Source organism: Mobula hypostoma, chromosome 23, assembly GCF_963921235.1.
Source record: "Mobula hypostoma chromosome 23, sMobHyp1.1, whole genome shotgun sequence".
In the NCBI taxonomy this organism is placed as follows: domain Eukaryota; kingdom Metazoa; phylum Chordata; class Chondrichthyes; order Myliobatiformes; family Myliobatidae; genus Mobula; species Mobula hypostoma.
Window position 1 is genome coordinate 44,663,933 of NC_086119.1, and position 17,680 is coordinate 44,681,612.

The window sequence follows — 17,680 nt, forward strand, 5'->3', positions numbered from 1 at the left end:
CCACTCACCCAACCTATCCAAGTCACCCTGCATCCTCTTAGCATCCTCCTCACTGCTAACACTGCCACCCAGCTTCGTGTCATCCGCAAACTTGGAGATGCTGCATTTAATTCCCTCATCCAAGTCATTAATATATATTGTAAACAACTGGGGTCCCAGCACTGAGCCTTGCGGTACCCCACTAGTCACCGCCTGCCATTCTGAAAAGGTCCCGTTTATTCCCACTCTTTGCTTCCTGTCTGCTAACCAATTCTCCACCCACACCAATACCTTACCCCCAATACTGTGTGCTTTAAGTTTGCACACTAATCTCCTGTGTGGGACCTTGTCAAAAGCCTTTTGAAAATCCAAATATACCACATCCACTGGTTCTCCCCTATCCACTCTACTAGTTACATCCTCAAAAAATTCTATGAGATTCGTCAGACATGATTTTCCTTTCACAAATCCATGCTGACTTTGTCCGATCATTTCACCGCTTTCCAAATGTGCTGTTATCACATCCTTGATAACTGACTCCAGCAGTTTCCCCACCACCGACGTTAGGCTAACCGGTCTATAATTCCCCAGTTTCTCTCTCCCTCCTTTTTTAAAAAGTGGGGTTACATTAGCCACCCTCCAATCCTCAGGAACTAGTCCAGAATCTAACGAGTTTTGAAAAATTATCACTAATGCATCCACTATTTCTTGGGCTACTTCCTTAAGCACTCTAGGATGCAGACCATCTGGCCCTGGGGATTTATCTGCCTTCAATCCCTTCAATTTACCTAACACCACTTCCCTACTAACATGTATTTCACTCAGTTCCTCTATCTCACTGGACCCTCTGTCCCTTACTATTTCTGGAAGATTATTTATGTCCTCCTTAGTGAAGACAGAACCAAAGTAATTATTCAATTGGTCTGCCATGTCCTTGCTCCCCATAATCAATTCACCTGTTTCTGTCTGCAGGGGACCTACATTTGTCTTTACCAGTCTTTTCCTTTTTACATATCTATAAAAGCTTTTACAGTCCGTTTTTATGTTCCCCGCCAGTTTTCTCTCATAATCTTTTTTCCCCTTCCTAATTAAGCCCTTTGTCCTCCTCTGCTGAACTCTGAATTTCTCCCAGTCCTCAGGTGAGCCACTTTCTCTGGCTAATTTGTATGCTTCTTCTTTGGAATTGATACTATCCCTAATTTCTCTTGTCAGCCACGGGTGCACTACCTTCCTTGATTTATTCTTTTGCCAAACTGGGATGAACAATTGTTGTAGTTCATCCATGCAACCTTTAAATGCTTGCCATTGCATATCCATCGTCAATCCTTTAAGTGTCATTTGCCAGTCTATCTTAGCTAATTCACGTCTCATACCTTCAAAGTTACCCCTCTTTAAGTTCAGAACCTTTGTTTCTGAATTAACTATGTCACTCTCCATATTAATGAAGAATTCCACCATATTATGGTCACTCTTACCCAAGGGGCCTCTCACGACAAGATCGCTAATTAACCCTTGCTCATTGCTCAAAACCCAGTCCAGAATAGCCTGCTCTCTAGTTGGTTCCTCGACATGTTGGTTCAAAAAACCATCCCGCATACATTCCAAGAAATCCTCTTCCTCAGCACCTTTACCAATTTGGTTCACCCAGTCCACATGTAGATTGAAGTCACCCATTATAACTGCCGTTCCTTTATTGCACACATTTCTAATTTCCTGTTTAATACCATCTCCGACCTCACTACTACTGTTAGGTGGCCTGTACACAACTCCCACCAGCGTCTTCTGCCCCTTAGTGTTACGCAGCTCTACCCATATAGATTCCACATCTTCCCGGCTTATGTCCTTCCTTTCTATTGCGTTAATCTCTTCTTTAACCAGCAACGCCACCCCACCTCCCCTTCCTTCATGTCTATCCCTCCTGAATATTGAATATCCCTGAACGTTGAGCTCCCATCCCTGGTCACCCTGGAGCCATGTCTCTGTGATCCCAACTATATCATAATCATTAATAACAATCTGCACTTTCAATTCATCCACCTTATTACGAATGCTCCTTGCATTGACACATAAAGCCTTCAGGCGCTCTTTTACAACTCTCTTAGCCCTTATACAATTATGTTGAAAAGTGGCCCTTTTTAATGCTTGCCCTGGATTTGTCGGCCTGCCACTTTTACTTTTCTCCTTTGTACTTTTTGCTTCTACGCTCACTTTACACCCCTCTGTCTCTCTGCACTGGTTCCCATCCCTTTGTTGTGAACTAACCTCCTCACGCCTAGCCTCTTTAATTTGATTCCCACCCCCCAACCATTCTAGTGTGACACCTTTGAAAGTTTTAATCGTCTTTCACTTATATTTATTCTGGTAACCAACTTCAAAACAAAACTTCGCACCTATTAATCTATGTCTAAACATAATTGTTTATAATTGTTATAAATATTTTCCTTTTCATTGGTTCATGTTGACTCTGCTTAATTCTATAAACTTCTCGGTGTCCCGTTAACATTTCCTTAATATTTTTCTAGCATTTTCCGTATCACTAATCTGGAGTTCAAAATTTTCTCTCTCCTTCCTTAGTGGAGTTAGATTTACTATGTTACATTCAGTGGGAACCTATCTGAAAGTAATGGAGTATTGGAAGATACTCAATGTGCTCCCAGTCCCATTAATTTCTCAGTTCTTTTTTTAGTAATCGTCCAAATTAATGTCTCTGGGAAGGTTTTGTGTCCATTTGAGGAAGTTGTTAAGAAACAAAAAAATGGAAAGAATTATTACATAGAATAGTTTACATTTTTGGTAAGGGTCCTTAGTAATACTTTAGTTTTGAAATAAAAATTATTTTCCCAGTTTCAAAGCCTTATATAATTGCACTTAAATATGGTTGTTACATCATTCAAGTTAACATTGCTTATATTCTTGTGATTCTTAATGGGTTTCTGTTTTTTTGGCTTTCCCCCACAACAGCATGATAAATGATAAAATCTAGTTGTACCTTGGAAGCCTATAAGTAGATTTGCAACTTAAAGCTCGTTGGCCCTGTAATTAGGAAATATGGCATGGCATGGGATTTCAAAAGAAATTATGTGAAAAGGTCTGTAAAATCTGCATTGATAAGTTTCCACCTATCTTAAAGGCTCTTGTTACTGTTCTAGCTTAATCTTTATAATCTTGAAAATGTAAGTGCTGAGGCTGTTCTTGACTGCCATTGAAATTAAAAACAAACCACTATATTTCTATGTGGGTAGTCTATTCAGTCTTGAGATGAGATAGGGAGAACTACGGTCATAAAGTGTGCAAGTTATGAAGTAGGAAATGGGTTGAATTTTGATAAGCATCTTTTTCATCAAATGTCATCGACCTTTTGAACAAACTGCTTGTTTGTGTTTTGGGTGAGGACGTGTTGCAAGCTGTCAAAAGGAGTCGGAGGGGTTTCCAGTTATAATTAGCGTGAATGAGACCTAGGTGGAAAACTTAGACTATTGATTAGTTACTATGGTCTCCTGGACTTTGTGGTCGTCAGGTGCTGCAGAGGAATTCTCCATAATTGTCCCCAACCCTTTCTTTGAATTAGCCAAGCATATGTGCATCTGATTATCTTCACTGAGATTGCATGGTTCAGACCATTAGATCCATGATGCTTATCTCTATGATTCGGTTAGACAGGATTAATAAAGTTACCTGCTTATTTTTGTTTGTGTGTTAGGGTTGCACACTATATCTTTAAAAGAAATTGCCTAAACACTGTTTGTAGTAGCTGGCAATGGAGATACTAAAAAGATGCTTTTCATGGCAGGGCTAGGTGTGACAATTTCAGATGTCATTGATACTACAAGACCTTCCCAATTAAAGTCTTTCAAAGGTATTAGTTTTTCCTTAACGTATTTTTGCATAGATTGTACAGGTTTCATAGCTGATTTAATTCATATTATTTTGATGGGAAGATTTTAGCAATGATTTATTGTCAAAATGAAGTATTTGGTGCTGCTCATTTCCATCTTTGGAGGTAAACTGGTGAAAAGAAATTAAACTAGTATTATTGCATGATTATATTCTGCTTTAAGCAAAATTTCATCCCAGGAGAAGTCTTAAGTACAACCTGCAGAAGGCTATCATGAGAGCAAAAAGGCAGTTCTGTACAAGTTAGAAACACATTCAGAGGCATGACAACTGTGAGTGACTATAAGGGGACACTTAACAGCATAAAGTTGTGCTTCATTTCCCAATGAGCTCAACACCTTTCATGCACACTTTGAAAGGGAGAACACAGCACCGGTCTGAATCCCCACAGCATCCCATGACCCTGTGTCTCTGTCTTGGAAGCTGATGTCAGAACATCCTTCAAGAGGTTGATTGCTTGCAACGTGTCTGGCCCCAGTGGTGTACCTGGCTGTGTACTGAAAAACTGTGCTAACCAGCTGGCTGGAGTGTGAGCTGACGGGCTGGCTCCAGTGCCCAGGAAGAGCAAGTGAGCTGCCTCACTGGCTATCGCCTGTTGGCCCTCAGATCTCCCATTATGAGCTGCTTTGTGAGATTGGTTATGGCTATTATTAACTCCTGCCTGAGGGAGGACATGGACTGCTGCAATTCACCTACTGTCGCAACAGGTCTACAGTGGACACAATCTCACTGGCTCTCCACTCTACTTTGGAACACCCAGAAAGTAGCAAAACATACATCAGGCTGCTGTTTATTGATTACAGCTCAGTGTGCAATACCATCATCCCCTTAGTATTATTCACCAAGCTTCAAAACCTAGGCTTCTGTACCTCTCTCTGCAACTGGATCCTCAGCTTCCTCATCAGGAAACCACAGTCAGTAAAGGTTTATGATAACATCTGCTCACTGGCAATCAACACAAATGCACTTCAATGATGTATGCTCAGCCTAATGCTCAACTTTCTCTATATTTGTAACTGTGTGGCTAGTAAGCATAGCTCAAATGCCATCTATAAAGCCGCAGATGACGCCACTGTAAAATCTTAGATGGCGATGAAGAGGCATGCAAGAGTGAGATACATCGGCTGATTAAGTGACAGCACAACAACCTCTCACTCAACTAGACCAAACTGTGCTCAGCAAGACCAAGAATTGATTGTGAACTTCGGGAAGGGAAAACTGGGAGAACACACACAAGTACTAACTGAGGAGTCGCTGGTGGAAAGGGTGAGCAGCTTCGGGTTCCTGGTTGTCAGCGTGTCAGAGGATCAATGCTGGGCCCAACATATTGATGCAATTGTGAAGAAGGCACTCCAGCAGCACTTTCATTAGGAGGTTGAAATTTGGAATGTCATCCAAGTCTTGCAAATTTCTATAGATTTCTACAAAACTCCTGGGTGTCAGCATCTCTGAAGATCTATCCTGGCCCAATATATTGATGCAATTATGTGCACAGCTATGGCTGTATTTGAGGAGAATTGGTATGTCACCAAAGACTCTCACATATTTCTGCAGATGTGCCGTTGAAAGCACTCTAACTGTTTGCAGCACTGACTGGTATAGAGTGCCACTGCACAGGATCACAGAAAGTTGGAGACTTAGCTTGCTCCATCATTGCACTAGCCTCCCCAACATCGATGGCATCTTCAAAAGGTGATGTCTCAAAAAGGTGGCATCCATTATTAAGGACCCCCATCACCCAGGACAGGCTAATTTCTCATTGCTGCCATCAAGGAGGAGGAACAGGAGCTTGGAGCCACATAGTCACATTTTAGGAACACCTTCTTCCACTCTGCCAGCAGATTTCTGAATGGACAATGAACCTATGAACCCATCCTCAATGTATATATTTTTTCTTTTTTTTTGCTTTTTTTCAGTATTTTATTTATATATGTTTCTTACTGTAATGTATAGTTTTTTAAATTATTATGTATTGCAATGTACTGCTGCCGCAAAACAACAAATTTCACAGCATATACCAGTGATATTAAAGCTGATTATGATTCTGAGATATGTAGTGGAGACCATTCTGACTGGTTGAGCTCCATCATGGGCACAGCCTTCTCCATCTTAAGAAGATGCCATCCATGAAGACTACCTTGTTGTTCCTGTTTTGCACCAGTTTTTTTTTTGTAATTCATACTGATTTTATATCTTTACATTCTACTGCTGCTGCAAACAGCACACTTCACATCATCTGATTCAGTGACAATATATATCTGATTCTGAGTTGGATTGTTCCTCGAAAGATGAGGGATGAATTGCTTTCTCTTTTAAAGCACCAACTGATACTTTATTGTGGCTGATATTTAATTAAGCATTTGAAACTGTTTTGACATGGTTTCACTACCTCTTGAGTCACCTCTGACGTATGTTTTTCCCCAATGCCTCTTATTTAAATGATCGATATTCAAATAATTTCATGGTTATACCATTCTTCATTATACTGATTATAGTCTGGTATCCACTAACCAACTCCCTCCTGATGCATTTATTGCGGTTATAATGTTAAAGAGCAACTAGCTTACCAGCCATGTTCTGTCATTTTTATTGTCTAGAACATTGTGACATACACCCCATACGTTTGAACTGTGGTGACTAAAATCTTCTTACACTTTTGAGATTATGGCTAGCTTCATCAGTGTGCTGATCTTATTAATAAAGTGGGAGTGCAATTACCTTTTAAATTTTTCTTTCCTCATGTATGCTGGTAATTTTTTGAATTGCTAGTCTTCAGGAGCATATGCATTCCAACAACCAAAAAGGAAATCGAGAAAACTTGATTTCTAATTTTCTAAAGCATGAAAAGTTGCATGGTACATGATCAACTGCCCTACTGGGCATCAATGCACTGTTCACAGAAGCACATTGAAACATCATTGAAATTTTCTTCTATTGGAGGACTAATTTCTGTGGCGCAGCTATTTATCTTCAGTGTTCTCTTGTATGATGGTTCTTCAGAGGTCTCCTGTGTCCTCGTTCTTTGTAAGCAACATTTCTGTGGGCCCGATCGATGCAGCGCTCAACTGGATAGTTTTCTTAGTTTCCTCAACTAATTGAATGGCGATGGCTGTCAGCTTGAAATTTGTATCTCTTGCTATGTCTTGTGTTTGATCTTGAGGTCAATCTTCTCAAGCAGCTGTTATATTTTAAAATATGGAGAGAGATTTCTGGATTTGAGGTGTATGGGAGCAAATCAAGTAAAGCATAAGGCATAGAAGTAGAAACAAACTATTCAGCCCATCGAAACATCTTCCCCCATTTAATGGCGGCTGATTTTTCTCTTTTTTAAAATATCTCTTAGCTACCTTCTCCTGCCTTCTCCCTGTGACACTTTTCCTAAACAAGAACCTGTCAACTTCCACTTTAAATATAGTCAATGACTTGGCCTCCACAGCCATCTGTGACAATGAATTTCACAGGTTCAAAGTTCAAAGTGCATTGATTATCAAAGAATATATAAATTATACAACCTTGAGATTTCATTGTTTGCGGTGATAGTTTACCACAACTTTTTAAAACAAAATGTTGTCAATAATGGTTTTAATCAAATTCCTTTGCCTTTGAACTACTACTAAGCTGTTGCACATATTCGGTATACCTTCTGAAACTGGACATTGCACCACATTTATGGATAAGAAATTCATCCTCATCTGTTCTATGGGGAATCTGTTTATTCTGAAGCTGTGCCCTTTGGTCCTAGACTCTTCCAATATTGGGAAAATGCTCTCCACATTCTCTCTATTCAGGTTTTTCCATACTTGGTACATTCAGGAGTTTCCCACCCCGCAGTCCTTCAGAGGTATCAAACACTTTTCTTACATTAACCATTGCATCCCTGTTGTCATTCTTGTAAACCTCTGGATTATTCCAGTGCCAGCACATCCTCTCTTAGATTTGTGGTCCAAAATTGCTCACAGTACTGCAAATGTAATCTGAGTAACACCTTGTATAGCTTCAGCCTTATATTGTTGCTTTTATGTTCTAGTCCTCTCAAAATAAATGCTAATATAGACCAAGATAGATGATCTTGTAACACAGTTAGAACCTGGCAGGTATGCACTGTAGCCATCACCGAGTCCTGGGTAAAACTAGATCACATTGCATCAAAAGGAAAGACAGGTAGGCAGAGACAGTGGGGTGGCTTGGTTGGTCAAATCTGTAGAAAGAGGTGACATAGGATCAGAAGATGTAGAAATCTTGTGGGTAGCATTAAGAAATTGCAAGGATAAAAAGAACTGATGGAAGTTGCATTCAGGCCTCCGAATTGTAGTCAGAATGTGGGGTACAAATCACAATGGGAGATGGATAAGGCATTCAAAAAGGACAATGTTGTGATAGGCATGGGGGATTTTAGTATGCAGGTAGATTCAACACAGGTATACCACGACGCTATGTGCTTAACTCCCTGCTCTACTTATTTTATACTTATGATTGTGAGGCTAAGCACAGTTCCAACGCCTTACCCAAGTTTGCTGAAGACACCACTGTCATGGGCCAAATCATATTGAAGGGAGATCAAAAATCTGGCTGAGTGGTGCCACAGTAACAACCTCTCACACCATGTCAGCAGGACCAAAGAGCTGACTATTGACTACAGGAGGAGGAAACCAGGGGTCCAAGAACCAGTCCTCATCAGGGATCAGAGGTAAAGAAGATCAGTAAATTTAAATTGTTATTATTTCAGATGGTCTGTCCTAGGTCCAGAATGCACGTGCCTTTACAATGAGAGAACAGCAGCACCTCTGCTTAGAAGTTTATGAAGATTCGGCATCTCATCTAAAACTCTGACAAGCCTCTTTAGATATACTGTGGAGAGTATACTGACTGGTTGCATCACGGCCTGATATATAAGCACCAATACTCTTGACCAGAATACAGTCCAGTCCATCACAGGTAAAGCCCTCCCCACATTGAGCACATCTACATAGAGCACTGTTGCATGAAAGCAGCATCCATCATCAAGAACCCCTACCATCTAGGCCATGCTCTATTCTCACTGCTGCCATCAGAAAGGAGGTACTCAAGCATAAAAGCCCACACCACCAAGTTCAGGAACAGTTATTACCCTTCAACTATCAGACTCTTGAACCAGAGGGGATAACTTTACTCACCCCATCACTGAACTGTTCCCTCAACCTATGGACTCACTTTTGAGAACTCTTCATCTCATGTCCTCAATATTTATTGCTTATTTATTTGTTACTATTTTTTCACTTCTTGTCTTTGTACAGTTTGTTGTCTTTTGCACCCTGGTGTTTGTGTGTTTTGTTGGGTGCAGTCTTTTCATTGATACTATTGTTTCATTGTATTTACTGTAATTGCCCAGAAGAAAGTGAATCTGAGGGTTATATGTGACATATATGTACCTTAATAATAACTTTACTTTGAACTCCTATTGGGAAAATCAGGTTAGTGCTGGATTGAAGAAAAGGAATTTTTAGAATGCCTATGAGATGGCTATTTAGAGTAGTTTGTGGTTGTGCCCAGTAGGGAAAAGAATGGTTGTTATGTAATGATCCAAATTTGATCAGGGTGCGTAAGGTAGGGGAACACTTAGGTGACAGTGATCAAAATATGATAGAATTCACCCTGCAGTTTGAAAGGGAGAAGCTAAACTCAGATATATCAGTATTACAGTGGAGTAAAGGGAACTATGGAGGCATGAGAGGAGTTGGCCAATGTTCATTGGAAGGGATGACATCAGAACTTCAATGGTAGGAGTTTTGGGAGCAATTCTGAAGGCACAGGGTAAATTCATCCCAAAGAAGAAGAAATATTCTAAAGGAAAAATGAGGCATCCATTGTTGACGAGGGAGATCAAAGAAAGAATCAAAAAATCGAGAGGTTGTAAAATATAGTAAAAATTACTGTAAGCTAGAGGATTTTGAAGCTTTTAAAAACCAACAGAAGACCACAGAAAAAGCAATAAGGAGAGAAAAGATGAAATTTGAAGATGTGGCTTCCAGATTTTTTTTATCCACTGTACTTCGGAATTCAAGAATGAGGCATAAGACTTAATGTTTCTGATTGCTTATAAAGTGTTACAGGAACAAAATAAGGGGAGAACAGGCACAAGGGAGTGGGAGGGAAAGAACAGAGACAAAAGAGACCTTAGTGGCAGGGAAAAGAACAAAGAGACAAAGAAAGCAAAATGAGACCGATCTAATATGGTCTGGTGATCCAATATGGTCTGGTGATCCAATATGGTCTGCTAATTGCATTGAATTTCCATAGATAACAGTTAACCAGTGAGATGGCCCCTGTTCAAGTAATGCAATATCCACCATTGAAACTGCAGCCACACACAGCAATTACACATATATAAGTTATTACATTAGAAAAATCAAAGAAAGTAACAAAAGTATAAACAAGGAAAGTAACAATCATACAGTCCAATCAAACAAAAGTAAGCTAGCCAATAATATAAAAGAGGATACCAAAAATTTTTGCAGATATATAAGGAGTAAAAGAGAGATGAGTGGATATTGAAGTGCTGGAAATTGACATAGGAGAGGAGATAAAGAAATGGTGGAGGAACTTAAGTATTTTGAATCAGTTTTCACTGTGGAAGGTACACTAGCACCATGCCAAAAATTCAAAGCGTGTCAGGAGGCTGAAGTGATTGTAGTTGCTATTACTAAGGAGAAGGTGCTCGAGAAGCTGAAAGGTTTAAAGGTAGATAAGTCTTCTGCTCTAGATGGACTACACCTCAGGGTTTTGAACGCTGTAGCTGAGTGATTGTGGAGGTATTAGTAGTGATTTTTCAAGAAACATTAGATTCTTGATTGATTTCAGAGGACTGGAAAATTGCAAATGTCACTCCTCTCCCTAGGAAGAGAAAGAGGCAAAAGACAGAAAATTATAGGCCAGGTAGCCTGACTTCAGTGGTTGGTAAGAATCTGGAGTCTATTATTAAGGATGAGATTTCGGGCTACTTGGAGACACCTGATAAAATACATCAAGGTCAGCATGGTTTTCTAAAGGAGAAATCTTGCCTGACAAATCTACATAGAAACATAGAAAACCTAGAACACAATACAGGCCCTTCGGCCCACAATGCTGTGTCAAACATGTACTTAGAAATTACCTTGGGTTACCCGTAGCCCTCTATTTTTCTAAGCTCCATGTACCTATCCAGAAGTCTATTAAAAGACCCTACTGTATCCACAATCTGTTGGAATTCTTTGAGGAAATAATAGGCAGGATAGACAGTCATTGGGTTTTGTTTACTTGGATTTTCAGAAGGCCTTTGACAAGCTGCTGCACATGAGGCTGCTTAACAAAATAAGAGCCTAAAATACTATGGAAAAGATACTAGAATAGATGGAAGATTTGCTGACTGGCAATATGCAAAGTGTCAGATTAAAAGGGGCTTTTTCTAGTCAGCTACCGGTGACTAGTGATGTGCCGCAGGCTTCAGTGTTGGGACCGATTCTTTACCCATTATATTTGAATGATTGGATGAAGGAATTCATAGGTTTGTGGCTAAGTTTGCAGACAATTCAAAGATACATGGAAGAACGGGTAGTGTTGAGGAAGGTCTTGGACAGATTGGGAAAATGGACAGAGAAGTGCCAGATAGAATATTATGTTGACTATTTTGTAAATGGGAAGAAAATTTAAAAAATCAGAGGTGCAGGGGGACTTGGGAGTCATCGTGCGGGATTTCCTAGAGGTTAAATTCCAGACTGCGACATTGGTAATGAAGGCAAATCAATGTTAGCATTTATTTCAAGAGGACCAGAATATAAAAGGCTGTAATGCTGAGGCTTTCTAAGGCATTGGTCAGACTGCACCTGGAGTATAATGAGCAGTTTTGGGCCCCTTATCTAAGAAAGGATATGCTGACATTGGTGAGGGTTCAGAGGAGATTCATGAAAATGTTCCCAGGATTGAAACGATTAATGTCTGAGGAGCTTTTGAATGCTACAGGCTTATACTCATGGAAGTATAGAACAATGAAGGGGGAATTTCATTGAAACCAATCAAATATTGAAAGATCTAGATGGGGTGGATGTAGAGAGGATGTTCCCTATAATGCAGGAGTCTGGAACCAGAGGGCACAGCCTCAGATACAAGGATGTTTCTTTAGAACAGAGATGAGGAATATCTTTAGTCAGAGAGTGGTGTATTTGTGGAATTCATTGCCACAGATGGCTTATTGCTTTTTTATTTGTCTTCTGTTAGCTTGTTAAAGCTTCCCAATCCTCTGCTTTTTCACTAATGTTTGTTACATTATATGCACTCTCATTTGCTTTTATGCTGTCTTTAACATACCTTGTCAGCCATGCTTGGCTCATCCTCCCTTTAGAACGCTGCTAATTTGAGATGAAATGATCCTGCATCTTTTGAATTGTTCCCAGAAACTCCAGTCACCATATCTCAATTTCCTGCTAGACTCCCCTTCCAGTCAATTATGGCCAGCTCTACTCTTAAGCTTTTAAGTTTCTTGTACACCACCAGTATATCGGATTTTAGTTTCTCCCTTTCAAACTGCAGGGTGAATTCTATCATGTTTTGATCATCGTCTCCTAAAGGTTCCTTTACCTTAAGCTTCCTAAATGAAATCAAATTCATTGCACAACTCTAAATACACAATTGCTGGTGGGTTCAACCACAAGCTGTTCTTCAAAAACAAACATCTCATAGGCATTCTACAAATTTCTCCAGTCTGCCTGCAGATTGAAGATCCAATGAACACGATAACACTGTCTTTCTTACATGCCTTTTAATCACCTGTTATAATAATGTGCTTCACATCCTGGCTACTTTATATAACTCCCATCAGGTCCTTTTACCATTGTAATTTCCTAGCTATACTCACAACAATTCAGCACCTTCTTGATAAAGATTTTATTTTATAGTTTATCAACAGAACAATACTACATGACCCCTCTGCCCAGCTACCTATCTTTTCAATAGGTTGTGTAACCTTGGGTGTTTAGGATGCTTTATCTTCTTTCAGCCCATCTCTATGATGCTCACAACATCATATCTGCCAGTTGTGAACTGCACTATAAGCTTGTCTACCTTATTTCATTTATAATATGCATTCAAATATAACACCTTCAGTACTGTATTCATCACTCTGCTTCTCAAATTTGTCTCCATGTTGCCTGAAATAAAATTCTTATCCAACAGCCCACGTGGCGAGAACAAGCATAATATACCAAATGCCATGTGGAGACTGCCCGAAACAATATGTAGGACAGATGGGGAGAAAACTATCCATGAGACTACATGAACATCAGCTTCCCGTAAGAAGACTCGATTCTCTGTCACTCATCTCAATACATAAAGATCAAGAAGGACACAAGTTTTTCAGGGAAAATACAAAAATCCTAGCAGAATTTGTCCTGAGCCAGTCTTTCAAATTGTCCCCAGTTGCAGCCCATCTTCAAAGATCCTTCATCTCCCAGGGGTGAGGCCTTTGGAGCTTCTGTTGGTGTTTCTGTGTCACTGGGTTTTTACAGGATGAGGTTGCTAGTCCCGTGGCCAGTCATCCTTCCATAACCAAGCTTGGGACCATCCATGGTGGAATTCCAGCAAGGACTCCCAGCACAATTTGTGGACAGGCCGACTGGAGGAGAGGTCATACTGGATCTAATACTAGGAAATAAACCTAGTTATAGTGACAGATCTCTCAGTGGGTGAGGTTTTTGGAAACAATGAGCACAATTCCCTGATCTTTACCATAGCTTTGGGCAGCGATAGGAGCAGACTGTATGGGAAAGTATTTAATTGGAGGGAAGGTGAATTATGGTGCCTATTAGGCAGGATGTTGGGAGCGTAAATTGGGAACAGATGTACTCAGAAAAATGTCCGGCAGAAATGTGAGTAGACAGTTTATATGATTTGGCACGGACCAGATGAGCCAAAGAGCCTGTTTCTGTGCTGTACTTTTCTATGAGTATAAATATGGAGGCTTAAGGAGAATTTGCATGGGATTCCGGATAGATTTGTTCAATTGAAACAGAAAGGATGCCCTAAGGTTCAGGAAGTAAAGATCAGACTGGGCTACTGTAAGTTAAGGTAGCCAGGAAGGAACTCAAGAGGGTTCTCAGGAGAGCTAAAAAGGGACGTGAAAAGACCTTGGCAAGTAGGATTAAGGAAAAAACCCACGGCGTTATACACGTATGTGAAGAACAGAAGAGTAGGAGTGAGAGTAAGACTGACCAGGGATAAAATGGGAAACATGCCTGGAGATGGAGGAGTTAAGGGAGATCCTTGGAGCTGGGAGGGGTGGGCTTTGGGGTTCGAACATTTAACTGTCATTCATTCTTTAGGGCACTGCTCTGCTCCTCTGTTTTCGTGGATGGCTGTGAAGAAAAAGAATTTCAGGAATATATTATTTCTCTGACATTAAATGTACCTTTGAATACTTGCTTCAGTATTCCAGTGAGAGGAACGCTGACAAATGTGAGGACAGTGTAGAACAGGTTAATATGCCAGGGCCTGTCGATGTTAAGAAAGAGGATATGCTGGAACTTTTGAAAAACATTAGGATATATAAATCCCTGTTGTCAGACAAGATACACCCAATGTTACTACAGAAAGCGAGGAAAGAGAATGCAGAATTTTTAACAATGATCTTGGCATACTCCCTGGCCACAGGAGTAGTACTCGAAGGTTAAGGTGTGGCCAATGATATTCCTTTGTTCAAGAAAGGTAACAAGGATAATCTAAGGAATTATAGATAGTGAGTCTTATTTTATTGGTGGGCAAACTACTGGAGAGGACTCTTAGAGATAGGATTTATGTACATTTGGAGAAGCATGGTGTGATCAGGAACAGACAGCATGTTTTTGTGAGGAGCAGGTTGTGCCTCATGAGCCCATTATAAAACACTGTTACCATCAGGTAGGAGGTACAAAAGCCTGAAGGCACACAGCGATTCAGGAACAGCTTCTTCCCCTCTGCCATCCGATTCCTAAATGGACATTGAAGCTTTGGACACTACCTCACTTTTTTTTAAACATACAGTATTTCTGTTTTTGCACGTTTTTTAAATCTATTCAATATACGTAATTGATTTATTTATTATTAATGTTTTATGTTATTTATTTTTTTCTCTCTGCTAGATTGTGGTATTGTATTGAACTGTTGCTGCTAAGCTAACAAATTTCACGTCACGTGCCAGTGATAATAAATCTGATTCTGAAGACAGAGCAGTGGATGTGGTGTGCATGGATTTTTGCAAGGTGTTCAATAAGGTTCCTCATGGTAGACACATTTAGTAAGTCAGGGGGCATGGGATCCAAGAAACCTGACTATGTGGGTTCAGAATTGGCTTGCCAACCGAAGGCAGAGAATGGTAGTAGATGGAGTATATTCTGTCTGGAGGTTGGTGACCAATAGAGTTTGACAGGTATCTGTTCTGGGTCCCTACACCTTGTGATTTTTATAAATGATTTGAATGAGGAAATAGAAGGGTGGGTTAGTACATTTGCAGATGATGCAAAGCTTGATGGTATTGTGGATAGTGTAGAAAGTTATAGGTTACAACAGGATATTGATAGGATGCAGAGCTGGGCTGAGAAGTGGTAGATGGAGTTCAATCCGGAAGAGTGTGATGTGATAACACTTTGGAAGTTTGAATTTGAAAGCAGATTGCAGATTTAATGGCAGGATTCTTAGCAGTGTGGAGAAACAGAGGGATCTTGGTGTCCACGTCCATAGATCCTTCAGAGTTGCTGCAGAAATTAATAGGGTGGTTAAGAAGATGTATTATGTATTGGCCTTCATTAGTCAGGTGAATGAGTTCAAAAGCTGCGAGGTAATGTTGCAGCTCTATAGACCCCTGGTAAAACTACACTTGGATAATTCTGTTCAGTTCCAGTCACCTCATTATAGGAAGGACGTGGAAGCTTTCAAAGTAAATTTATTTTCAAAATTTAAATATGTCATTTTCTTGTAGGCATTCACAATAGAACAGAGAATATAATAGAATCAGTGAAAAACTACACACAAACACTGACAACCATTTTGCAAAATAAGACAAACTGTGCAAATATAAAATAAATAATTATATAATACAGAGAACATGAGTTATAGAGTCATTGAAAATGATCCGTAGGTTTTGAAATTAATTCAGAGTTGAGGTGAGTGAATTTTTCATGCTGGTCTAGGAGCCTGATGGTTGAAGGGTATAACTGCTCCTGAACCTGGTGGTGTGGGAACTAAGGCTCCTATCCTTCCTTCCTAATGGAGGCAGTGAGAAGAGAGCATGGCCTGGATGGTAGAGGTCCTCGATGATGGATGCTTCTTTCTTGTGGCGTTCCTTGTAGATATGCTTAGTGGCAGGGAGGGCTTTGACTGTGATGAACTGGGCTGTGTCCAGCACCTTTTGTAGGGTTTTCTGTTCATGGGTTTCAAAAGAGTGCAGAGAAGATTTACAAGGATATTGCCTGCATTAGAGAAAGGATGTTTTATGAAGAAAGATTGAACAAGCTAAAGCTTTTCTCTGTGGAGCGAACGAGTATGAGAGGTGACTTGATAGAGCTGTATAAGATGATAAAAAGCATGAGATAAAGTGGAGAGCCAGCATATTTTTCCCAGGACAGAAATGGTAAATACGCCATGTTGATAATTTTTAAATGTTTTGAGAAAATTATAGGAGTGATGCCAGGGATGGGTGTTTTACACAGAGGGTGGTAAGTGCATGGAACATGTTGGCAGGGCTGCTGGTAGAGACTGATGCAATAGAGTGACTTCAGATGCTCTTAGATGGGTACATGGAGGAAAGAAATGGAGGGCTATCTGTGAGGGAAGCGTTAGATTGGTCTGGCAGTAGGTTAAGTAGTCAGCACAACATCATGGAGGGAAGAGTCTGTACTCTACTGTATTGTTCTATGCTCCAATGTTCGTGCTCCTTTTGAGCCTGCCTGATTTTACTTTGTTGCATTGTGCTATTCATCTTGAAAATGTGCAGCTTTTCTCTTTATCTGTTACTTAATCACACCAGATGGTGCTGTGGTGCTTGCAGTGAAATTATTGAGCTATTCCAATAAAATATTTTGCCAAAATGTTCCACTAAAATTAAAAGCAAAAAAAAAGAAATTATTAGATTGGAAATTAAGGAAAGAGTGAAAATATGTGACAAACAAGTTTGGATCTAATGATTCAGATGTTCTGGGGAGCATTATAAACACAAAATAATCTGCAGAAGCTGGGGTCAAAGCAACACTCACAACACGCTGGAGGAACTCAGCAGGTCGGGCAGCATCCGTGGAAAAGATCGGTTGACGTTTCGGGCGGGTCCTGACAAAGAGTCCTCCAGCGTGTTGTGAGTGTTTCTGGGGAGCATTAACTGGTGTATATAGGAATCAAAAAATAACATCCAGAGCAAGATGCTCAAAGCATTTTGAGACTGTGCTGATGAATAATTTATGACGTGAAGCACCGATTTTCAGGGAAAATAGTGCTTCACTGTTTACTCTAAGTCTTGTCTTTTTATCACCAAAATTCTTAAAGTTGATTTTTTTTTTAAATGAGCAATAGTCCTACTGCTAGCTACTGACCCTAGAGAGCTGCTTTCTGGAAGAACGAGTTCAGTGCTGCTCTGTTTTGTCTGTTTTTGTATTACACACTCATCTTTCACCCATTTTCCAGTCCCAATTTTATGCAATCTCAATATAATTTACATTTTGATTTGTATGGAGTAGTTGGTGGAAGACTAACATTTGGTGAACAATGTGATGGGCTGCTTGGCCATTTCCTGCTACAGCTGCAAGGGTCAAGAGAAATGGAGAATAGAAGAAAGGCA

The 17,680-nt window shown here is 40.1% G+C and overlaps 1 protein-coding gene across 19 annotated transcripts in view; it reads left to right on the plus strand.

Moving 5' to 3' along the window:
- The window catches only part of LOC134336822 (general transcription factor II-I repeat domain-containing protein 2-like), a 66,695-nt gene that overhangs the window by 31,818 nt on the left and 17,197 nt on the right, over positions 1–17,680 (plus strand). For 18 of the 19 annotated variants that reach the window (XM_063031342.1, XM_063031343.1, XM_063031329.1 and 15 more), the window contains one exon: positions 3,770–3,835. The exons of the other annotated variant lie outside the window; for it this stretch is intronic. In XM_063031342.1, the coding sequence (XP_062887412.1) occupies positions 3,770–3,835 (66 nt within the window). The remainder of the gene's footprint in view (positions 1–3,769; positions 3,836–17,680) is intronic. 19 annotated transcript variants of the gene reach the window in all.